Raw genomic sequence first — 26,088 nt, 5'->3', positions numbered from 1 at the left:
AGCTCAGCGACAGCTATCTGGTGGAAAAGGCAAGGAAGGCAGAGCTTATGTAAAATTACAGAGTACAATGTGATGCCGCCCCCATCTCTTGCTTTTGAGAGAAGCCTAAGGGAGAGGATTTCGATATCCATTGTTATATCTTTTATAATGAAAATATCTGGATTTTAAAGTCTAGACTCTTTGTATTTTCCAGGATTAAGAAAGTGATATTCCCTCTTATTGCAAAACAAACATGTTTGATGAAGTGTCTTTTCTTGGGACCAGCAGAGATGGAGCAGCTTTTAAATTCCCACCCAGCACCTAAACAGGACTTATCACTATGCGGACCCGCGCTGTAGGTGAGTGAGGTAATATTCAGGAGAGGCATACTCTCTTTTAGCAGGGCTACAGGACCACTCCTGCTGGCACAGAAAAAAAGATGGTGATGAGGGTGGGCTCGAGGATGAAGCTGTAACTCAGTGTCAGAGGCCATCCACCCGGGAACGAGGGGCGAGGCTTACCATCCTGGGCTGCCATCTCTCTAGCATGGCCACTTGGTGCTTGGGTACACCTACGACACAGAGAACCTTTATGCCTCACAGTGGAGGAACAGACAGGCGCCAGGGGGCTGGGAACCAAGGCTATTCCTGGGCCACGTGTTTCTTACTTGAGTCACCCAGAGCACAGCAGACAGGAGAGCCCTGCCACTGTGTGGCTCTTTCTGGGGGCTGACCTAGTTTTCTCATTTCTGGACTTTGTCCCTTCTTTGTCCCTAAATAGACCATAATGTCACTCTACGCTCCCACTTATGCCCGAGGCTAGGAGGCCTCATGGAGGTTAAAGCGTCTTTTGAGTCTATCTGCCAGCAAGAAACACGTACTCAATTATGAGAGCGGTACTCTGATCCTGAATCTCTGCCAAGCAAAAGAAAGCTGCGCACACACGGCTGAGCTTACAACTCTACGGCTTGGAGGACACGAGGCGTGTGTAACCCAGCTGCAAATCTTGCCAGCAGACCCGCTCCACCCCCTGGCCACTAGACCAACTGCCCTAGCACACAGCCCCTCTGAAGGCTCTTCAAAACCAGCTTCCCGTCCACTTTCAACAATTTTCTTCCTGCATCCACCAGGCCAGTTCCTCCCCTTCCCCCCGCTTCCAACTCCCAAGTCCTACAGACATGACAACTAGCAAGATGTACCAGCAGATATACTGGATAATTCTTCCCATTATGTCCTGATGTGGGGGGGGGGGTGTGTGTGTGTGGAGCGGCTATTTTTAACTGAGATCCTTCCAGAAGGTATAGAAAAATAAAAGTACAAACACAAATCACTTGACAATTTTATGATTCAAACCAACAAATGGAAAACAGACAGTTTTGAGTGTTGCTAACATAGTTAAGCCATTTCATGCCAACCCACTCAACCATCCCCTTTCTTGGACCTATTTCTAGAGGAAATCACTTCTGCACAGCGAGGAGGTATCCAGTGTGAAACACAGGAGACAGAACTGTGAAAACCGCTGCTTCCTAAACAGCACTTAGGGTTTTATTAACACTCGAAAGTCAGGTTCCCAAGAGACATGGGTAACATCCCAAACTGCTCAACGAGACTGAGGCAAAGGACACGGGTGTGTCATCTCTGGGTCGAGGGTGTTGACGTTCTGGGAAGACACTGTCTTAGACACCGAGTAGAGGAGTCACGTGGAAGACGTTACCATTCGTCCTGTTCTTGCACGGTAAGAACATGAGAATCCAGAAAAGGCCGTCCACAGAACAGCGAACAAAGTCTCCAGTGAACAAGCTGAGGTGGGGTTTAGCAGTTCATTTACAGTTGAGGAAAACTATTTTCGTCCTTTGGCCAAAACCGTACAAGGGGAGGGAACTTAAAACCCTAGACTACTTGACTCTCCCTGCATTTTTCTGCTTGAAGCTGGATAAAAAAGCCTTAGCTTCTGGCTGCAACTCTATTTATGTAACAACCGCAGCTGCTCCCCAAAATAGCTGCTGCTGGCTGCAAGAATTATGGGATTTTGTTGCTTACAGTCGAGTCCCTTTTCCATAGCACTCGGCTGCATTTTCCTTCCCTCACTTTTGTTGCCCTGGGTCTAACAGGAGATCTTGACATTCTGTGGGCAGATTTAAAAGTCAAGGCTCATGCTCCTGATTCTATTCTGCGGCGGACACCTTCTGACAGCTGGGAACATCTTAACTGTCCCGCTGGTAACTATTCCACCTTCCAAAGGTGGCAGTGTGGCTGATAGTGAAGCCCTCAAACTCACAACCCTCAAAGTGAAACACACAGCATTCCTCTGTGTGTGTGTGTGCGTGTGTGTGTGTGTATGTGTGTGTGTGCGCGCGCGTGTGTAGGATAAACCCAACCCTGGACTGCTGGCATGCTGGCATGGCATGGAATAGGGTGCCCTCCCCTGAAAGTAACAAAGAGAACCCTCATCAAAGCTATCAAACATGATAAAAAAATACAAAAGTTATTTTCTCCTTTTGATTGCTATTTACTTGTGACAATATTTGTTAAAAATATTTCTTCTGTCTTTGAGAAGAGACCATTCTCTTCATATAGTATGGAAAAATAAACTCTACTGAACACGTAGTCAACACTCCCCACCACCAGGGACTTTCGGCTTCCACATCTCCAAATGGCATCACCGTGTGGCTGTCCTGTTTTCCTGTAGGCAGACACCTTTCACCCACACTACTGGTGCTGGAAACACAATGGAAGGACATGGCGAGGCTCACGTAGCATTTTGGAGGGGGAGAATTAGAAAACAGCGTGCTTTAATACCTAATAAAACCAAAAGTCACGGTGGTTTCCAGCCCTAAGAAGTCACAGGGGTGTCCCGTCATCTCTTCTGACCACTCAGCCCTTCCAGACCAGGGCAGATATCAACAGAAGGGTGGGGAGCCATTTAGGGCACTCATCAGTGTCACATGAAGGAACACTTAACTTCCACACTTAGGATCATCTTAAAATGGGAGATTTTAAACTGGATGAATGGGAGAAGACAAGGATACATAAAAACAGTAAAATGTTTATTTCTTAGAAAAAAAAAAGTGAGGAGGAGGGATTCAAAATGATTGTGGTCACACTTCCATTTGCATCTGAGCAAAGCCAATGCTACAAGCTTCATCCTGCACTAAGAGTCCTAGTAAGTGGCACGACCTGCTGCTCACTCCGGTGTCACTTCCAGGAGTCAGGTCACAACATGCTCTGAACCAATCGTGGCTCTTCAACTTTTGAGCAGCGAAAACAAGGCTCACCAGGGCCACCATCTCATCTCCAAAGTCCCACATCAGCCAGTGAGGAGCAAGGCTCAGGCCATCTCTGGACCACTCGGAAGAGATGGATAAGGAGGAAAGAGGGGAAGAGAAGCTTGACTTCAAAGCAGAACCAGGCTAGGACTGAAGTCTGTATCAGAGTCCATCGCTACATCTTATAGAAGATAGGCTGGAGAGCATCAGAAAACCAATAGTATCTCTAAGGTGAACTGCAGAATTTTGCTGCATACTTGGACACGAGAGAAGTGAAAAGTTGCAACAAGTTTTAACTAGCAGCAACAAAGAAAGTTCCAGAACAGTTATTTTTTTTTTGTATGTGTATGTTTGTGTTTAGCAATATTCCTTTGCAGGTTCATTAAGAAACACTGTAATTTAATGGGGCATACGATATGGAACGGTCTTCGTTTGCTATAGTGCTGTTCAGAGAAGAGAACCGACCTTTGCAAAGGTTTCAACTGGGGTGTAACCTATTTACACAGTAGTAGCTCCTGGTCCAAGTGGGAGAACCGATGCTATGTGATATCTTCTTCTTCAGAACAGTAATCCCGACCCTGGAAGGAGAAAAGAACAGGGACACGTGAATCAAAGACTTCAACCAGGGGCTGAAACAGTGACTGGTGAACCATTTTCTTCCAGCTCCAGTCTGCTTTGTGATAGAATCCAGTCTTCATGGGTGACCTCAGGGTGCAGAACGATGCATCACAAACTTGCGCTGGCCCATTTTTAAGGTCCGTTTACCTCAAGGCGTGATATACCAAGCCCATAATAAGCTCTTTTAAAATGCTGGCCAGGATTTATGTCAACTTACATTACAGGCGCACACGAAATGTGGCTTACACAAAGAAGTTAAGGAGATGAAGCAGCTAGGAGTCTTCTCTCTCATCAGGAAGACTCAACAGTCACTTTTTGCTGCTCACACTCTACAGCTCCAGCCCCACACTTAGTACTTAAAAATGCCAGAGGAGGGGGAAGTGTAATCTAAGGGAAGTTTTAATTCACTCTAAGACGGTTTAAGGGAACAGCAAACACGGATTTTTAACATGTGTGACAGATTTGGGGCTGTGCCTGGTCCTCATGAATGACTCCAAGGACAAGAGGCTTTTGATGTGCCTGCCAGCAAGCAGGGAATGGCTGCTTCTGAGCATCTTTTATCTCTCGCCACTACCGAGACACAGCTGGGACCAGGATTGAGGCTCAGTAACTGACCTGGCTGGGTTGCCTTGATCAACTTACGTAGCTCTCGGAGGGCAAGTCTCCAGAGAGGCGCAGGACAGAAACGCTTTCCTGCCTCGTCACAATGTCACAGGCCTGGCTTTTGTGAAGGCCAAGCTGGATTATTCTGTTTGTGCCATTCACTGATTTTTCTTTTCAAATACAAACTAGACGCTCTACATTTGGGGACAAACGCTCCTTTAAAAACAGAAATTTTGGCCCTATGACATATAAAAATAAGAACTTTCAACAATTTAACCACAAGTCATGTATGACAACGGATGCTCTGATAGTTTATCTTACTGAGATAAGCAAGTCATTTATCCCACACTGCTTTTTTTTTTTTTTGTTAACTGTTTTACAGTACATTTATTTCAGGCAAGTTCAACTTAGAAATCTCATTTTTGTAGTTGATATGCATGAAGTACTGGTAGCAAACAATTCTTTGTTTACTGTGTATATACTCCTTTGATTTCAGGCTGAATTTTTACTAATATAAGTCATATTACATTAAAAACCCAGAATTTTTGGTTATTGAAGGTAGTTTTCTAATCCCTTAGCCCACCACTACTTCCTGCATATTCAGTAAACCGGTTTTCTTTCAAATAAACCCAGAATTTTCTAAGTCACTGCAATGCTTTCTTTTGTTTGTCTATTTTTTTGTTCATTTTTTGAGATAAGGTTTCCCTGTGTAGCTTTGGAGTCTGTCCTGGAACTCACTCTGTAGACCAGGCTAGCTTCAAACTCATAGAGATCCACCTGCCTCTGTCTCCTGAGTGCTGGGATTAAAGGCACGCACCACCACTGCCTGGCTGGAATGCATTCTTAAAAGCACCAATGCTTACATTTTTTTTAATGCAGCTATTCCTTGGATATATAACACTCTTGCATATTTCTTTGTTATATTATATATCTGCAAATTGGAAATATTTCACATTTCCCTAATGTCACTATAACGAATTATTACAAATGTCTGGATGCTAATCCCAGCTGTATTTCTTACTAATCTTGGTACCTTGTTCGAGTTACCTCTTTGAGTCTCAGTTTTCATATCGGTGAAATAAAAACAATGACAGTTAACTGGCATGCTGTTCAAAGTTAGTATTAATAGTGTCTAAACGGCAACTGGTAAATTAGTTTGTTCATGGTGTGCACGTACATGTATCCAAGTGTGTTCCACATACAAAAACAAAACAAACAAGCAAACACATACACATGCACTGCCATGCAATGAAGCCCTGGGATCTGCAGAAGGAAGAATGGTTACCCAATCCTTGCCAAACAGCCCCAGACTGCTTGTTCTGTCAGAATGAGTTACTTCATAGCCTGATTCAGTTTCTTCCACCATCAGAAAACAACCCAGTGTGCCCTGCAGAATGGAAGTCCAATGTCCACTAAGGTTTGATTCCCTGGCGGCATAAAACCTCTAGTGGACAGAGAAAACGGGTGACCCAAGAAGAGCATGCAGGTAGTAGTCACCCCCATGACAGCCTTCCCAGTGACATGGCTCAGGCTGACACCATCCCTAGCTTTGTTCTGGACCAGGCATGAGTCACTCTCTCAGTCATCAGTTGGAGAGTTATAAAGGAGATTCCCCGCCCCCCCCCCACAAGGTTCCTGACCATTGGGAGTTTATTCTCCAGCATGGGAAACAGGATACACAATCTAGCAGCACAAGGTTACAAGCATCAGGTGATGTTCTCCGTGTGGCTTTCACTTGGGAGACTCAGACTAGACTTGCAGATGGATGCTGGGTAAGCAGCGGGGCAGGATAGGCTGGGGTCAGAGTTTTCATGGAGATTTTATCAGCATAGAAAAGTGTCCCTGGGTAGAACAACAAGCTTTGGTTTCTTGGGAATAGTCACTTTTCTATCCAGTAGGGCGGCGATCAGGGATATGTGCCGAAGAAGATCCCATTCTGTCAGATAGTCAATAAATGCTAGCTGTTGCCACGTCCGTTGCCACTGTCATTATAAACATTGGGCTTGTTCAGGCTCCTGACAGGAGTGAAAAGCCTCATTCGTGAGTGAGGGCAGTGGTCGTATGGCGAGACCTGACAGGAGCCAGAGAGCATCCCTCCGTCCTCAGTAGTGTGTCCCAGGCAGATCTGAATCCCAACGGGGTACACAAAGACAAGTTCTATGGCTAAAACTAAAGTCCCTTCCCATCTGACGTCAAAGTAAGGCCTCACATCTAAGGAAGCAAACACACACACACACACACACACACACACACACACACACACACAGAGGCACATTAAATAGACACACATTAAAAACAAGACAACAAAACCTACAGGACCATTTCTGAGGCTCCAGGTTTACTGCCAGCACACAAAGGCCCTCTATCACACCGCTTGACAGACAAAGTTGAATAAACCCTCTGTCTAAGCCAGACCCCGAAACTTTCATTTCCTGGGAATTTGTTCCCCTAAATTTTTCTAATTAGTATGAGAGGAGGAAAAACCCACATGAGCTTTGCAGACATCATTCCATTTATTATTCATATCAGCCCTGCAGGGCAGGAGTGGAGCAAACCTCAGCGAAGCCCAAGATCCCCGAGCTAATCTCCGCCTCTCCTGGGCACTCTTCCCCTCCGTTTCATTTTTCTTATCACCTGACAGCAGCTCAGAGGACAAAACACTTTGGGAACAAAGATTTCTGAGATCAGAACATACCGCAGCTAAGAGGTACCACATGGCATGCAGTCCTAAGCGACCCAGAATTCTGCTGGGAGGGCTCCAATCCCAAGACCCCATGAGAGCCCCCTACTGGCACCCTGTCTTACTGGGCAGGTCAGGGAACCAGTTTCTGCTGAATAGGACTTCAGGTCTCATTTCAATTGTTAAAAGAACTTTTAAAAACAGAATCATTGAACTATCAGCTGTCAGGGAGGCAGGAAGTAGGATTGAGGAGGCTGGGAGACACACAGTAAGTCTCTTAGCCAAAGTATGGCCCTCCACTCCCATAAAGGGACCCAAAGCGAACACCTCTGTAAAGTCCCTTTATACAATTGTATGCTAGTCACAATTCCAGCCTTGTGCAAAGTACCCACCAAAAACTTCTCAGGAGGCCTCGGCACATTACAAGAACAGAAACTCTAAATGATGTGGACAAGGAAGGATCATTTGGAAGAGCCACGGGGTAATTGGGTACAGGAAAGCTGGGTCTGGCGACACAGACCTGCCACTTTTGGTTGGCATTACGGAGGCTGAGGCAGCAGGTTTCCAAGACCAGCTTGGGCAACTTAAGAAAACCCTGCACCCAAACAAACAGCTTAGTGATAACATGTCTACCTAGCATGTGTCAGCCCATGCACCCAAAAACAAAACAAAAAGGTAGCACAGCGCAGCCATGTCCTGCCTTCCTGTTGCCCCCCAGAGCAGGTATGCTCTTGGCCTCTGGACCCTGGGGATGCTGCTGCAGTCAGATGGCAACCTTCGCTCCATTTTCTGAGTCTAACCTGTTTCTATATACCTCAAGTCTCCTTTGATTTGACATCAATTTCCTCCTCATCTTCCTCTTCTTCTTCTACCTCCTTCCTTCTTTCTCCTCCTTACTCCTTTTCTCTTCTCTTCTTCTCCACCGTTTTAAAGACACATCCGAAACAAGCTAACGCCAAGAACCCCAGAGCCCAAATATAGTTATGTCATATTCCAGAAATACAGCTTAAGCTGTATGGAAATTACGTAATTGATAATGTACTAAATCTTAAAAATTTATCAGAGCGTAACATTGAACTTTTGTTAATTTGAGGACACATTAAACAGTTAGATACCTGCTGTGTTTGTGTGTGCATGTGTGCCTATGTATATGTGTGTATTTAAACATGTCAAAAACAAACTTTTCAGTGTAGGAGTTAAAACATAAAGAAAAATATACAAGCAACTTCAAGCAGAGAGAGCTCAGTTTGTAAAGCTCCTGTCTTGAAAGCAGGAAGACATAGATTCAACCCCCAAAATCCATGTAAAAGCTGGGGCTGCAGACACGGCTCAGAGGCTAACGTTCTTGCTGCATAAATGCGAGGACTGGAGTTTGGATCTCCAGAGTTCACCTAAGAAGCTGGGAAGATGATGGCTACCTGTGACCCCAGCATTCAGGAGACAGGCATGGGGCCTCTGAAGCAAGCATGTTGGCCACATTAGCCAACTTGGCAAGCTCCAGATTCAGAGATACTCTGTCTCAATAAACAAAGCAGAAAATGAGCAAGAAAGACACTGACGTCAGCCCCAAGCCTCCACATGTGTGTGCACAAATGTGACCTGCCCCCATGCACTCACAGCTGGGCATGGTGGAGTGCCTTGTAACGCCAGTGCTGGGGAGGTGGGGACAGAGGACTCCCGGAATTGGCTGGCCAGCCAGTCTAGCTTAGCTAGTGAGATCCAGCGAGAGGCTGCCGCAAAGGAAGTAGATGGCATTCCTGAGGAGACATTCAGGGTTGTCTTTTGGTGTGCATACAGAAAAGGGGAAACTTCACACTAGCAAAAATAGCCAAAGAATTTACTATGCAGGCTGTGAGAAAAATTCATACAAAATTTTTTAAAAATGAAGACACGAGAGGATCCTAATGAGAGGTCAAGCACAGAGAGTGAAGACTCATCCAAGACGCAAGACAAGGAAAAAGCAAAATAATCAGCAGTAAAAAAATAAAAATAACTATAAGCAAAATATTCGTGGCAGTCAGTTCTCGAGGGCGTACAGGGCATGCAGCTCTCATGACTGTTAGCTGTGACTGACTGCTTTTAAAGTGGCCGGCAATTTCTATCGGGCCAGGTAAAGATCTGTATCCCCTGTTATAGCAACCAGAGAAATAAAACCCAAAGATTCGTGATTAGATGGGGAAGGGAGACTGCCTATAAACAAGCAGGAAAGTCATCCATCCTGCAATAGGAGTGTTTGAAAACTGGAGTGTGCAGATGGCTCTGCAGTTGGGCAAACTTACTGAGAACCATCGGCCTGTGCACGTGAAATCAGCTTGCTTTATGGTGCATAAATTATACCTTGATGAAGTTGTCATGTTTATAATTACAAGTATTTATCTTATAGCATTTTTTTTAAAGGCATGGGGAACAGTATTCAAAAACAGGTATTAAGATATGTTCCTATAGCTGGGCGGTGGTGGTGCACGCCTTTAATTCCAGCGCTCGGGAGGCAGAGGCAGGCAGATCTCTGTAAGTTTGAGGCCAGTCTGGTCTGCAGAGTGAGTTTCAGGACAGTCTGGGCTACACAGCGAAAGCTGATCTTGAAAAATCAGATTTACATACTGCCTACCACTAGACAGACAGACAACTCCAGCAATGTCCTGCCTTCTCTGTGCCCAGACAGCCATTTACTGCCATACGCTCACTACTCCCTTCCCCCATACTTCGGCAACAGTCACTGCCTGCTGTCACCCTGTCCCCAGATGCTCCAAAAAGAACCTTCTCTTACTCTCTGTGTGGTTCTTTACCTCAACAGGTGTACAGAGATTTTGTCCACAACGTTGGCCTCCCTTTCTCAAGGGGACAATGTTTCTTGCTCACCTCCATCCTTTGGTGTTTAATCGAATCCTGTGCATCTCCCATCACATCACTTGTGGACACCCCTCCTTGAGAGGAGGCTGGGGAGTGTCAGTAATTGGAAACTGCCCTGACGTTCTGATAGGAGAAGGAAGCTGTCAACATGTTTTGGACCCCACTGGAGGAAGCCCCATCCCCTTTAACAATGCAACTGCATCAGCTGTAGCTACAGTAAGGGTACAGGTCAGACCGGCTTGTGCCGCTAGAACAGTATGGAAATGAGGAAAAGGCCGGTGTGAGGAGGAAGGGTTAGAAGTGATGCTAGAATCCCACTGCTCACTAGTCACCATTTTGATTTATTTTTGTAATTTCTAGGTGAAGCGTATGTGGAATCATGCGCAGTTGGTTTGTCTTCTTTATCAGTCCTGGGGCTGAACCTACAGCTTCATGCATGCTACGTGTTCAGCCCCAGCCGCATGCTCAGGGTTGAATGACTGTTACCCTTTGCGTAACAGTCTCTATAGAGCTTTACTGCGACAAGAGGAGCAAGGAGCATTTTGATTGATACAGTGTGATGGCCCCATCTGAATTGCTGTACATAAACTCGCTGGGAGTTTCCCTTCCCTGTGTGCTTGTTCACAAGCTCTTCCTTCTAGGAATGACCATCCGGGGCAATGGCTTCCAAGTCTCTGTGGAATGTGGACATTCAGCCTCGAACCAGGACGACAGGGCAGGACAACCACGCTCCACAGCTTCAGAATCTAAGAGCCACCAGCCAAAATGCAGAGCAAACAATGGGTAGGGGGCTGGGAATGAAGAGCAGCCTTGGGACTGGGTCTTACAGCTCCCGGCAGGGTTGTGGGCTGGAAGCAGACGCCTTCCTCAGGGCTGGAAATGTCAGAGCCACTTGAGCCACAACGTCACCTTCAGCTCCGTGTTTTTGCTTACAGCCCAGTGACAGCTTACAACAACAGTTTTAAATGCGGAAGAAATGCTGAAGAAAACAGAAAATAATTAGCTGCCCTGTTAAAGTCTCCTCCCCCCGCTTATTTCATTAGAGAAATCAATGGAGGCATTAATGGCTGTCTCTGTCTCTAATGAGCTTTATTCTAATTAGACTCACACATTATTAGTCCAGTTGGGAACAGGCCTGGTTGGCAAGGAGCAGCAGAGCGGGACAGCCTCCGACTGGCACTCTGGCCACGTTGGGAAGGGTCACCATGATAACATAAGCAGTGGCCACCCTGGTGTGTAGGACTTCTCATCTTCAGGACAGAACACATAGACACTACCCCCTTCACTGTATCCATACCTCCACCCACCAGCAACAGGGACCATTCAGAAGCTTTAAAGCTCCCACGTCCCAAGCTTTGTCTCACACTGGTACATACATCCCTTCAGTGATGCCCTTCCCCACAGGGAGCAGTGATGAGAAAGCAGGATAAAGAACCTGGGATGTCTTCATTCTCCAGGCTGTCTCGAATCCATATTCTTTTGGAAGGGCCAGCTAGAAGATGTTTGAGGTTCTGTTCCATCCGGCCACTGATACAGCTTAAACACGTGCAACCAAAGTTCCCAGAAAACAACCGCGAGGCCAGGCATGGTGGTGCCAATTATCCCAGCACTCAGGAGGTAGAGGCGGGAGGATGATGAGTTTGAGGCAAGTGTGGGTTACATAGTGTGGCACTGTTTCAAAACAACATCAACCAGAAACCCCTCAAAACTCTCTGTGGCTACCAAAATTGAATTTCATGTAATTTGCCAAATACTGCAAAATCCCTTCATCACGTGAGGACCGTTCTCGCCTTGGCCAGACGTGGCCTGGTTGCTGCAGTCTGTTCCAGTCCTAGAAAGCACACCAGCAATCCACCCCACCCTGAGGAGCCAACGCAGCGGCGCTGCTCAAAGAGTCTGCTCTTTCCCTAAGGACCAGATACAGGAGCTGACTTCTGCCCCGAGAGCTTTAGCGCTTCTTCGGGGTGAGCCAAATTCTGCAAGACGACAACTTACAATACATTGTTCACAATCCACCAATAACAAAATGGTAGCAATCAAAATTAGATTTAACAATTCATCTACAATCTCATCTCCCCGTTCAATCCGAATTTTCAGGTTCCAGCTGCTTCTCTGTCCTACATGTCATCCCCCTGCAGTTTCTATTCTGTGAGAGGCATAATTTTCATTCCATCCCCTTTCCCCACTGGACATTATTTTTCCTAAAATTTCCCTCCTGTGATTTTTTTTTTTTTTGGTGTATGATGATAAACAGATGTGCCATAAATTTTTGTGGAAGATTTCCAAGCTACCTAGACGGACTTAATTCTAGGAGCGTCTTATTGTCTTGTCAGGGAGTTTCTCAGCCCAAGCCAGGAACGAATACAAGCTACTGGGTGCGTGGGGGCTTTGTTGTCTCCCTGGGGTTTGTTTCCTTTTGTACAACTGACCCATCTATATCTGAATTTATTCGCCTCATGACAGAGATGCGATTCCACATTCTCTAGTGCCTTTGTAACGGGAAGTGACTGCGTTTGCCCTAGAACGTACAGTGAGGATGGGAGTGACATCCGGGTTTTCCTCCCAGTTGCCACCAGCAAGAGACCATCAGCTTGTTGCTGGCTTAAAGATGTCTCCTCCCTGCTTCACCCCAACGCCACTAAGGCTCTCTAGACAGTGACTGGCCTAGCTAGTCACAGTGGAGAAGCGGAGGAGATTGCTTACCACTCTGACTACTTCACACACTAGGCCCAAGGACGGTCAATTTTAATGTGGTAAGTTTCCCTTCCTCCCCACATGGGCTGTGTCACTGCTGGCTGCATTAGGAGGCTCGCCTTCCCTTCCTTTCTCTTGCTTTCCGAACAGGAAGTACAGGGGACAGCTTAAGAACCCTAAAAGGTAGAACCCGAGCTAACCAAGCAGGAGGTAGAGAGGCCTCTTGAGCTCTGGGTTAGGAGAATACTTCCACGTGGCTTCTTTCTTCCAGAGCATGCCGAAGGAGGCCAATATGGCCAGAATCCAGAATGGAACTGAGCAGGGCCCACTGCATTTCACTATGTGTCTGCAGTTGACCCAACGTATTTCCTAAGAAGACAGATGTTGGGGGGATGACAACCAGGTGGATTTCAGACAAAGCATAAGAGGCTGAGCTGGCAGAATCAGCTGTGTATCTCCAATAGCGGAGACTATTTGGCTCAATGGGTTGGTTATTAACACCGATTAAACCTGACCAACTGGCCAACAAGAACAGCATTTCATAGCGCCTAGGCAATTCACTTTTACCTGTGACTATGACCACGGGAGGCCTTGGGAACGGTTTCAGTTGAAATCTAAAACAGGAACAGTTGGGGACTGCAGACTACCAGACCCTGAATTTTCTGGAAACAACCTGTTTTCCTCTGCTCTAAGCAGCCAGCAGCTGATGTCAGGGGAGTGAGTGGTTTCTGGTGAGGCTGTAGCTGAAAAATCTGGAGAGCTGGGGCGTAGCAAGAGCCCTCTATAAGCTGTCCTTGAGCACAATAAAGGGGGCATTTTTGTTTCAAGGATGACCCGTGTCCCTGTGTCTCTGTCTCTGTGCGTCTGTGTCTATCTGTGTTTCAATCTCTGGCCCTTTGCCCAGCTTGGAAGGAACCGTAGTAGTGCAGGTTGTATGCTACAGGCAAAGAACCGTAGTATACCTAGTACAGGCATACCGTAGTATACCTAGAATAGGCATAGGGAGCTACAACGAATGTTTTAGGTGACCTAGTACATGGCCCACTGCCCTGATGGTAATGCTCCCTGGAGATTCTGCCCTGATGGTAATGCTCCCTGGAGATTCTGGACCGCTGCACACACTGGGAGCAGTTGGAGATGTGAGCAGGGCTGGTGACCACTTTGTAATCTGCCTTTTGTCCACTTGACATCTTGTCATAAATATATTCCTGCTTTCAGGGGCTTCTATTGACTGAGAAAGTGAAGTTTCAGAGCAGTTCCAAGCATGGAGCGAGCACTATGCAGCTACCACTCAGACGAAAGAACTCCTTGTGTGTGGTATCATGCTTCTGTCTTTCAGCCCCCACCTAGAACATGAGATCACAATGACCACAGACTTGGTAACCTCAGATTTTTTTCTTTTTCTGATGTTGGGACTTGAACTCAGGCATAGGTATACACTCAACCACTGATATACTCCTGCATCAAGCTTATTTTAGAGACTTTAATATTCCTATAATATTGATACTGTGTTAGCTGTACTATATCAAATATACTGTTTTTTTACGTGTGCCTGAACATTTAAATACATAGCATATAAATACTTGTCACTTATAAAGATTTCATACAGAACATACTATACTAATGTGAATGCATGCAACATGCATCTATCATATGCCTGCCAACATCTGACAGATGACTGGGATCTGTTATCTATCTCTTTGCTGAATGTAAGTACAACTACCACAGTATTTCTTTACAACACGCTTTTTTGTACTCTATTCATTTAATAATACTACTTGAAGAATGTAACTGTGCCATCTATACATCTGCTTCATTACTTTTAACTGTTGCATAACACCACGATATAGGTTTAATTTGTTTCTCAGCTGCCGCATGTTCGGATGCTTCCAGCTTTTTAAATTTTCATTTTTGCTATATAACACAGACTGCTATGGTGGCATTTATCTCATTATATAAGAGAATTTCAAAGGTATATACCTAGTAATGTAAGAGTTTTTAATAGTCTGAATTACACATATTTCATATTACATATGTGCATATTACGTAATTTGACAACAATCCTTCTGATGTTTTAAATCTTACAAATGTATTCCAAACTAGTTCTGGATCTGTGTCCGGGAATCACTCATCATTAATAAGGTGGATGCTGAATCAGTATGTTCCCTTGCTTCTTGTGTCTGCCATCACTTACTAGTACCCAGAGAGGAAGCAGCTATGATTGCCCAGCTCCAAACTTCTAAAACTCAAGAATGAAACTACAAGTGTAGAACATTTTGGTGTTCCTCCTGGAGATGTGTTTATACAGCAGAATCAAAGTAGCTTAACCAGATCAAGAATGTGCTTCTTGTGATGCCTGATGATGCACTGACTCTAGGCGAGGGTCACGCTAACCCAATTTGATAGAATAGATAAGGGTCCTTGAAATAACTTCATACACACAGACTTATAACCTTTCCACCTTTCTTACCAACTAGTGTAGTTTTGAGCTCGTGGAAATCAGGCCATTCAGGGACACAAATATTTTCTAAGTGTAAACAAATGGTTGTTTGATAGGTAGGTGTCCCGAGAAACATAATGAAGCCTACTGTTTTGAAGACTAACTATAAAAATAATTTAAAAAGAAGTGAAGATAAACCCTCAAACCAACCTCTCCATCTTTGGGAGGTGGGGTATTATATAAGACACAGAAGAAATGAAGCTGAAGGCTAAGCTAACAGAAGAGAGGGATTTTAAAACACAAGCTTACAGATGCTGGATCAGCATTTTAACTGTATGGGGAGGGGAGCACTAGTAGGTTCTTAGAAGACCGTGTTCCTAACAGAATATGAAGGTCTGCTGTAGTCACTCAGGGTGAGAGTGGTTCAGGGACTTCACAGTGAGCTTTCCTATGTAACTGATAACTGGCAGGCCTCGGCCTGGCACACTGAGTTCTGTACCATCTGTTTGGAGGGGCTGAGAGTGGACGTTTTTATTTGGTATCCAGAGAGGAAGATAGGGAGGTAAATTTCAACCCATGCCCTATACAATTTAGGAAATGCAATTGATGAGTCAAGGGATGCTAGGCTCTACCTCCACAGGGCTGGTGGTGTAAAATTTAGGAAGAGAAAAGGAATTCCTGGACATTTCTGGGAGAGACAAACTTTTACAATTCAAAACTTCTCAGCAGGACTCTCAGCACAAAGCTCCAGGTGAAACTGGATTGAATAAACTCTAAAAAAAAAAAAAAAAACCTAAATATGATTTGAGTTGGCTTAGCGTTGTCTTCACGCTTGCACTTACCAAAGAACTACTTAGCAATGTTTTAAAAACCCAGAAAAATTACATGGAAGAATGAAGCTTCAATTTTGGCTACAAGAATTGCACTGAGACAAAGATACATACTAAGAAGGAGCATTTTGCTTTTTGATGCTTAATGCTTCAACAGTACCTAGAACGGCATACACAAAAGGATGAACTATAGAGAAGAGAGGAGGAACAGAAAGACACAGCTTGTAGGCCAGGGGATTATCTGTACAGAGCAAGCAAGTGCACGGCAGATGGAGTCACAGCTTTCTTTTACATATAAATATATCTGGGTTGGGGCACAGCACAGAAGCAGAACACTTGCCCAGCTGGCACCATGGAGGCTCTGGGTTTGATGATCAGAACCAAATACAAAAGAAGAAAAAAAGAAAAAGAAAAGGTGTCCAGTAACGGAGACACTGGTCATGTTAAATTTAAAATATTCCTTGTCTAGGGAATGGTCTACCCAGTCCACGGTTTAGTGAGAAACGGTGTTTTGGTTGTGCCAAGCACATCATGCTCTATCCTAGGTGGAGAAGGACATCTTGTTTTCTACTGGAACAATGAACTCGCTCTGAGCGAAAGGAGACAGAGTCTCCATCACAGACACTTGCTGGGAAGGGACAAGATCGTCTTAATGCCTCGTCAGCGCTCGCTCAGCTGAAAACCTCACTTAGAAGGCAGGTCTCGGTTTTTTCAGTTTACCCTGAGGACTAGGTTCCCAAGAGACAGCCAGAGCATCAGGGACAACAGCTGCTCCCACAGTTAGGAGTCCCATAAACAGACTAAAACTACACAACTGTCACATATATGTGGAGGGCCCTAGGCCGCTCCCATGCAGGCTCCTTGGCTGTTGGTTCAGACTCCGAGTTCCCATGAGCCAGGTTAGCTGTTTCTGTGGGTTTTCTGGTGACGTCCTTGACGCTGCTGGTCTTTCAATGAGTCAGAAGACTGTGAACTTACTCTTTCATGGTTCCACTTCGAAACTGGGTCTACTCTGAAATTCTTACGAATTTAAGATAATCTCTATCTTGCATTAAATATTGTAACCATTAAGGCAGGATTTCAGGAAGAGATGTCCGGATGAAATACCCATAAAACAGTAAAAGAAAGCCACATATTTTTCTCTCCTGAATATCCTCGCTTCAAATCTTTGTGTTTAGCACGAAGAAGCTAGGGAATCAGAGACTGCCATTAATGGCAGGGCCATGAATCTAGGAAGGGGAAATAGTAAAATACAGGTGAAATGAAAATAGAGTGGGGACTGGGGAAAGAACAGCTCCAGCAGGTAGCGAGGAGATGGGAAATGAGGGTCCAGGGACAGGCTTAACCGAAATGCTGTCTGTGTGACAAACCTACTGGGGAACTCACGATCCTATAACACAAGCAAAAAAATCTAAGAGGAGACAGTAAAACATACGTGTTCTGAAGGAACGGGGGAGAATAGCGGAAGCTAAGGGTCTGAGTGGGCATGGGGATGTGGGTGGTGTAAAGAAGATGTAGGGTGGGCTTCCTATAATTATGGATGTATGGAGAAGCCTTAGGAAACTCCACTAGTATAAAAGCTAATTAGAAATATTTTTTAAAAGGAGTTTGAACAGAAGTACCCCATGTAGTAAATAATGTTGCCCTCCAAAGATACCAGTTATTAAGTTAAAATCTGTGCCAGGCATGGGTTACCTCCTCAGAGAACACCCAGAGGCACCGAAACAATGCAGGCTATAGACAAAGTTCTTCTTTGTCTACTGTATCTAGATGGTAAGATCTTACTGTTGGAGACACCATACACTTGGTTATAGGACACAGAGAAATCAGCCTTAAGCTGATCAGAAAACTCTCCCCCTGGTTGGCTTTCACAGAGCCGGAAGGTGCTACGCAGACTGCTGGGGATGGAAAATTCAAGAGTTCCATCCATTGCTGGCCTCTGCCTGCTACCATACTGACCTCCTAGGCAAGGTGCACCCATTGCTGCAATAGCAGCAAGGCAGTTTTTAATGGGTAACCAACTACTCTTTCAATTGGATTTGAGGTCTGCTCCTCAGGAGGGAATTCATGCCTGATACTGCAATCATGGTCAAGAACCCAAGGCTAAGGAAGTCATAGGAGACTCTATTGACATTTTTTTTCTAAATGGTCAAGTTGTCAGACTGCCTTCTAAACACCAGAGGATGCGAAGGAGTGCTCTGAGTATTGTCTTCTGGGCATGACATGGCTGTGGGACACATGAACTCACAGCAGCTGTGGTCACCTACACAAGACCTGCACAATGTCAAACCAGTTAAAATTTCCAGCATGGAAGCAAAAGGTTCCACCCCTCCCCCAGCTGAGGAATTATTGGCTGCTGGAAGGAGAGTCACTTTTTTTTTTTCTTTTTTATGAGTGTTGCTCCTGGTAGGTTTCTCATGTTCCCTCATGTCCACACACATATGAGCAGCGCTAATCCAACTCAGTGGGTTAAAAGCAAATAAAAATTATAAAAGAGAACATGAAGTTGGGAAAAAGATGTGATAAGAGGGTCCTGAGAGGTGGATATAATCAAAATACACTGTATACATGTATGAAGTTTTCAAAGAATAAATCAAAATAAAAATTGAGAACAAGCAACACCTGCCTAAGAGCCCCTAATCTTAAAAAAAAAGAAAAAGAAAAGAAATAAGGAGGGTGGGGGTCTAGAGAGAGAGAGAGAGAGAGCTCCATCATGAAGCACTCAATTTGCAAACACAAGCACCTGAGTTCTAGACCCACATAAAAACTCCAGGCATGATGGTGCATGACTGTAATTCCAGGACTTGGGAGGTGGGGGCGGAGCCAGTGGATCACTGGAGCTCACTGGCTAGCAACCCTAGCTCAGTTGGCAAGCTCTAGGTCCCACTGAGAGACTTGGCCTCAAAAGATTCTGCGGAATGATACATAACATTGACCTCTGGCTTCTGTATGCACACACATACATGTGTACCTGAACAAATGTGCACTAGCACATACACACTGAAAAGGAGGTAAAACAATCAAAACTGAAACTCTGTGATGATTTAACTATGGTACAATATGTTCTGAATTTAATGGTGCTTTTAAGTTATAATGTCAGATTTTTAAATTAACATAGCCTGGTTCCATACTCCATTCAGTACGTGCAGCCTTTGAGATCAAGCTACTGTTTACATTTCTACACAGATAAATTGTGTACTTTACTGTTAATATAAATTCATACATGTCTAGAGAAACAACTTGGAGACTCTGAAGAGAGACAGAATGGTAGAATTCCAATCCTGATTATTATAGCCATCCCTTTTATCTGTCAGAAATAGGTCCCAAGACTCCCATTATATTCCTGAAGTTGGGGACTGTGACAAACCCTATATATTCTGTTTTCCTATATACACTCACATGTCATGTAATGATGAAGACACATTTAGAGAAATACATCACTAGACAATTTTGTTGGACAAACATCAGAGAGGGAGCTCCTGTAGATCTGGACAGCACAGGTCAGCCACCTAAAGAGGCTTGTTAAGATACCCAAGATGCATGAGATTGATATCAGTGTGGCAAGGAAGTAGAAGGAATACATTTTCAAACAGCTACCAGTAGTGTAATAGGCATACACACCACCAGCAGGGCCCTTGTTTCCAGGCACCATGTACCGTGACTGGGTGTGCTCCCCTTCCACACAACTGGCAGTGGAGGACGTTTTTTACAGTGGCATCATCACACACAAGCAATGGTGTGATGATATAACAGCACAATACCACACACACACACACACACACACACACGCAATGGTGTGATGGTGTAACAGCACAGCACCAACACCACACACACACAAGCAATGGTGTGATGGTGTAACAGCACAACACCACACACACACACACACACACAAGCAATGGTGTAATGGTGTAACAGCACAACACCACATACACACACACACACACAAGCAATGGTGTGATGGTGTAACAGCACAGCACCACACACACACACACACACACACACACACACACACACATACACACACACAAGCAATGGTGTCAACAGTACTGTGTGAGAGGAATTTTCAGCCGTAACAATATGAGGCGACCACTCTTGTGTATACAGTCTGACTGGATAACAGTTAGGCCCTGTGTGAATGTACACAGATCTTTACACACGAATAATAAAGTCCAATATATGGATTTGGCACAGGAAGAGTAATGACAATGAATAGTAATTATGGCAATAGTTATGAGTTACTTAAGAGTCACGAATTATTACCGACTTTCCCTTTAGTGTTTTTGGACCACACTTGACTGAGTAATTGAAACTGTAGAGAGGGAAGCTGAGGCCTAAGGGAGCACTGTGTTAGGTGAGCAAGTGTGGGAACAGGATCAAGCACTCTGAGCCTCGGCAAAAGGCAGACAACAGCCCCGTGTGCCATCTGCAGTAGCGCTCGCTCTGCTGGTGTGGTCTGGAGGGAAAACAGCCACTCCCAGAGGAGGGGAGTAATGGAAACATGCACGGGGCGTCTGGAAGACTCAGTGTGGTGTCTGGTGGATGCACACACTTGGGGGGCTTTCGTAGAGAGTAGCCTTCCTTTGTGATCAACGGTCTCTTCCTGATCTGACCCACTAGAGTGAGCTGGAGCAGGCTATGACTCTGGGGTCTAACACATCGTTTTCCTATACGCTCTTTTGTTTGTTCGTTTGCTTGTTTTGTTTTAATACCCTGTCCAATCCTTTGCCAAAAGATTTAGAATACAGGGGTAAAAGTATCACTATCCCAACGTCTAATTAGTAGAATTAGTAGATTTATCTTGAAATAACGTAGTATACTTAGTTATTTTGCCTTCTTACCTTCTCAATTTTCTCATCCAGCATTCTGAAGAATTCTTGTTGGCTTTCAGAGATGTGCATGCTGCAAAACAAAGAACAGTAAGTACACACTTGAACCCTGCTCTCTCAAGTAAGCGATGGTGAACCCCTAATCTCTGCGCAGACAGTTGTTCATTACTGCAGACTTTCCTACTAAAATACCCCAAAGCTGCTTTAGAACACACATCATCGCACTGATCGTGCAAACCTATTTCCTAGTCTAAAAGTGCTCGTGACTTAAGCAACGTAACTTCCGCTCAAGGTGTAGGGGCAACTTACATTGATATCACTGTGTTGGGCCTGCCAATTTATTTCCTTCAAAAACACGTGAGATTTTTAAAAGAGCAAAGGACATGCAACATGGGGAATTTTCAGCCCTGCGTGTGACAGAGAAAATTACTCTCATTACACTGAAGCACGGATTTTACAGGAGTTGTAGCACCGACATACCTAGCTGATTCTATGAGTACGGGCTGAAGACATAAGAGCAGAGGACAGAACAGTTGCCCGACATGGCCGCTGACCAGTTCTGCACCGTTAGTAACTGGAACTCCACTGGACTGGGGGTCAGTTAAGAGTGCCTAGGAGTCACCCTCATACATGTGCGTCTCGTCCCATTCACTGCATCGGCTGAGTTGTTGTTGGGGTTAACACGTAAGAAGGCGAAGAAAGCAGGAGTCAGAGATGGGAAAGGTGTGGCGGAAGGGGCCTCGGGGCTAAGGTGGTCCTAGCCTGATGATATTTACTGATAGTCCATGGAGGTGAAGGGCACTGGGTGGGAGAGACACATATACATTGGTTGCAGTGTCTGGGGACAAGGGTGGAGGGCACGTCTAGAATAATCTTTAGGTGTAGGGAAAAGCCTATCTATGTGCCATTAGCATGACACATGACGCTCTCACACCTTAGAAACTGATGTGGGAGAGTCTTCTGTTTGAGTTGATTTCATTGGCTAATAAAGAAACTGCCTGGCCCATTTGATAGACCGCCCCTTAGGTGGGTGGAGTAGACAGAACAGGAAGAGGAAGTGAGGTAGAAGGATCAGTAAGATGCCACACCTCTCCTAAGTGAGACAGACCACTGTGCCTCTCCTGAGAGAGATGCCAGATGCGATGAAGCTCCAGCCCAAGATGGACGTATGCTAGAAACTAAACGGTAAGGCACCACTTCGTGGTGCTATACAGATTATTAGATATGGGTTAGTCAAGATGTGAGTAAGAGGCTGAAAGTAATGGGCCAGGCAGTATTTAAAAGAATACAATTTGTGTGTCGTTATTTTGGGGCATAAGCTAGTCAGGAGGCCAAAAGCAGGGCTGTGGGAATGCAGCCCACAGCTCATCACTACAGAATGGCGCCCAGACATGGATAAATGAATCCACAGAAAGCTTGAGAAAGCTTGGGAAAGAATAGAGTAAAGCATGGCTTCTTGGTAGCAGCAATTTCTTGGGTCTGAACGTCTGCTTGTTTGTTTTCAGTTGTAGCAGGAAAAAAGTTGTGCTGTTTTAAAAATGCCAGCTTTCTGGGCCGTCCTGCCAGGGCAAACTCTGACTCTTTCAAGCAGGCGGTCCTGAATATGGAGCTTTTGAGTGTTGTTTAACACTGTTGCAGCTTGCTTGCTGGCAGGGACCTTGAACCGCCACAGAGTTGTGGTGATAAACATGGCTACAGCCAGTACCTCTGCAAGAGGCTGGAAAGCTAAGGAATGGGCTGGATCCAGCCGCCAAAGTCACGGCTTTAATCCTACCTATATTGCTTGGTAAATTAAAGACTCGTGTGGTCAGAAAAAGAGAGATATACAGTAAAGAGAGATTCAAAGACAAAGAAAACCTCTAAATGGTTTGCAGTGAGTTAAAAATACATGCAGACTAAAAGTTAAAGTTCTTACAGTTAAAAAAAAGAGAAAGAAAGAAAGAAAAAGGAAGTAGTTTGTTGTGGTATACACCTTTAATCCCAACACTTGGGAGGCAGAGGTAGATTGACCTCTGTGACTTCAAGGTGTGGCAGGACACACCTTTAATCCGAATTCCTGGGAGGCAGAGACGGAAAGATCTCTGTGAGTTCAAGGTGTTGTAGCACACACCTTTAATCCCAGCACTGGGGAGGCAGAGACAGACGGATTTCTGAGAGTTCAAGGACAGCCTGGTCTACAGAGTTATTCCAGGACAAAGATATACAGAGAACCTGTCTCAAAAAATAAAAGTAAAAATAAATGAAATAGAGGTTAAAATAAAGCCGCACAAAGATGGAATATACACAGAGAATCTTGATACTGTATGCTATTATGCTCTTTTTGAATTGTTTGAATGCTGAGGAAGGAGCAACAGCTGCTAAAAGATATTTGTTTACAAATGCTGCTGAACTAATCCAAGAAAGATATCTTGAAAATACCTTGACTTTAGAATTTGGATCTAAGGATATGATACTTTGGAAAAGAGATTCTTCTTTTATTTTTACAGAAAATGAGACCCATTGGATTGCTTCTATCCCAATATGGTATGATAGACCACGCCCTCCTGAAAGGTTGCTGTGAACACCTTCAGAAAATTACTTCACCCAACTGATGACTGAGATGAACCTGGCACAAAGGTTATACCATGAAAGATCTGATTAACAGCGTCCCCATTCAGCAGGAAGCAGTTTGGAGAGAAATAACTACGTCCATATTCCCAAATATTGTTTATAAATGTTCTTTTACATTTAAAGGGGGAGATGATATAGATATGAATAATTTACATTGGTATAAATTTTGCCTTATTGATAGAAATTTAAGGTCTATTTTGTTATATGTATATGTATTTCTAATAACGATTAAGGTATTGTGATTGTGTAGTTCATTTAAAAATGTAATGTATAATTAGGAAATATAGGTTGCTAATGAAAAATCATTGATAATAGTTAAGCTTGTAGTCATGTTAGTTAGATTTTCTAGATATATAGAGATATATTTCAGTTAGATAGGCATACTTCGTATCTTCCAAAGACTACAGAATATTGCATTTTAAATGTCTTAATAAGTTAGGGTTTTTCATGACGATGAGACATGTCTGCTCCTGGCAGCACCAATCTACTTCAAGAGGAAGATGGCCATCGAAGAGGCTCCTTATTGAGTTTGACAGCCATTTGGGCAAGAAACTGCTCTTGCCTGGACTATTGCATAAACTGGACACAGAGAACCCTCAGAGAGAGGACTGCTAAACTTGCCTAGAGGTGAGATGATCTCTTTGGGTTCCTGATTCATGAAAGAGTCTGCGAGACATTCTGCAGGACACAGCAGATAGTGACTGAACTGTCTTTGAAATTTCCTGCTTCATGGGAAACTCTGCTGGATACTGTGGGCCTATAGGCTGAAGATAGATGCCCCAACAATACAAAAGAACTTTGGGTGACTGTCCAGGCAGCGAGATGTCTCTATCATTTCTAGAGTTATATGGAAATTGCATATTTCTTATTTACTTAGGTAATATTGTATTCTTCTGGAGTCTTTGATGGAGCTGAAGAATAGATAGATAGTTATAGCTGTTTTCCTTTGTTATGATAAAAGATAAAGTAGATATAAATATTGTAACTAATTTTTGCATGATAACTGTTTTGTTATATGTAATTTTCTATGTTAAAGTGAAAGCCTTTCTTTTGTTTAAACAGAAAAAGGGGAAATGATGTGGGAGAGTCTTCTGTTTGAGTTGATTTCATTGGCTAATAAAGAAACTGCCTGGCCCATTTGATAGACCGCCCCTTAGGTGGGTGGAGTAGACAGAACAGGAAGAGGAAGTGAGGTAGAAGGATCAGTAAGATGCCACACCTCTCCTAAGTGAGACAGACCACTGTGCCTCTCCTGAGAGAGATGCCAGATGCGATGAAGCTCCAGCCCAAGATGGACGTATGCTAGAAACTAAACGGTAAGGCACCACTTCGTGGTGCTATACAGATTATTAGATATGGGTTAGTCAAGATGTGAGTAAGAGGCTGAAAGTAATGGGCCAGGCAGTATTTAAAAGAATACAATTTGTGTGTCGTTATTTTGGGGCATAAGCTAGCCGGAGGCCGGGAACTGGGCCGCAGGAACACAACCTGCAGCTCCTCACTACAAGAAACCCTTCAGGCTTTCCATGAGCTCCACTCCCAGGAGAAGCTCTCCGCTAGGTGTAAGGCCACGACTTAAAATCTGTGAGCGAATGGCAGCAGCTGTGCCATGCAAGGAAAACAAGGCAAACCCGTGACACCACTAATCAGTTCACAGTTGACAGAGCGCTTTCACACATAGCGTGTGATTTCGCCATCCTTTACGAAACCGCTCGAACAGGAAAATGCTCTGTTTGGGAATTGGACTCTCGTTCGTACGCAGTTATGAAAGGCAGGGCAAGAGTCTGGGATGAAGCGAACGAACGAAGCAAACAGCCTTCTCTCCACAGAATCTTGAGCAGAAAAGCCAGCGTGTGCACTGAGCTTCCCCAGCTTCCCCCTGGCTCGACCTGCTTAAGCGTCAAAGCGTTTGTTTCCCTGAGCCACTCTGGAGGCAGACCTGTCCTACCATGTACTCTTTTAACAGAAGGCCCACTATAAACCACCACTCATGTTCTCCTGCTGACTTCAGGCCATCCTGGTAGTCTTAAATCACACTCTGGTAGTCTTAAAACACACAGAAGAGTTACAACACTCTTCTGAAATATGGTGACACTCAGAGCCATGAGCATGGAGAGAGCAGGTCGGAGTCCACGAGCCTGCGGCCCCAGGGCTTCAGTTCTGCATCTCATCTTGACACTGTTCTTTCTCTAGTGGTCTCTTGCTGGAGTGGTGTTGGTCTTCCCTCTGCTATGTTCCCGGATGTTACTTTACTATAGGCTTCAGATCAGCATGGCCAAGCTTTTCCGCGATGTTTGCAGGGAGGGTGAGACTCCGAGGTTTCCTGAGGGAGCAGAGCGTGAGTCGCCTGACACCCATATTAGCTGCATGGACATACTTTGATTCTTCTTGTTCTTGGCCAGGTTCTCCACAGTTGTAGGTCCCAGGCAGCAATTTAAAAATAGGTGTGGATCTTCATACAGATAACAAGTGTATCACTGACGACTAACGATGTTGAATATTTTTTCCATTTTCATGTATATGTATGCGGTGTGCATGTATGTATTTACATTTGCAAATATAGGTGCACGTGCACATATGTGTATGTGTCTGTGTCGTCTCCTTAAGGATGTTTAAGAGACTCCATGAAAATGGTGTTTTTAGGCTTTGGTGTTCATGGCGCAAACTGCTGCTTGCAGTTCTTAGCTATATAT

The 26,088-nt window shown here is 44.6% G+C and overlaps 1 protein-coding gene across 2 annotated transcripts in view; it reads right to left on the bottom strand.

Moving 5' to 3' along the window:
* Positions 1 to 1,305: 1,305 nt before the first annotated feature.
* Positions 1,306 to 26,088, bottom strand: part of C12H1orf21 (chromosome 12 C1orf21 homolog) — a 200,688-nt gene continuing 175,905 nt past the window's right edge. For both annotated transcript variants that reach the window (XM_038349176.1, XM_038349175.1), the window contains 2 exons: positions 20,798 to 20,858; positions 1,306 to 3,822 (listed from right to left, as the gene is read on the bottom strand). In XM_038349176.1, coding sequence (XP_038205104.1) covers positions 3,784 to 3,822; positions 20,798 to 20,858 — 100 coding nt within the window. In that variant the 3' untranslated portion in view covers positions 1,306 to 3,783. The remainder of the gene's footprint in view (positions 3,823 to 20,797; positions 20,859 to 26,088) is intronic.

Source organism: Arvicola amphibius, chromosome 12 (assembly GCF_903992535.2).
Source record: "Arvicola amphibius chromosome 12, mArvAmp1.2, whole genome shotgun sequence".
Taxonomy (NCBI): Eukaryota; Metazoa; Chordata; class Mammalia; order Rodentia; family Cricetidae; genus Arvicola; species Arvicola amphibius.
The sequence above is the reverse complement of the archived record's forward strand: the minus strand, read 5'-3'. Positions and strand labels throughout refer to the sequence as shown.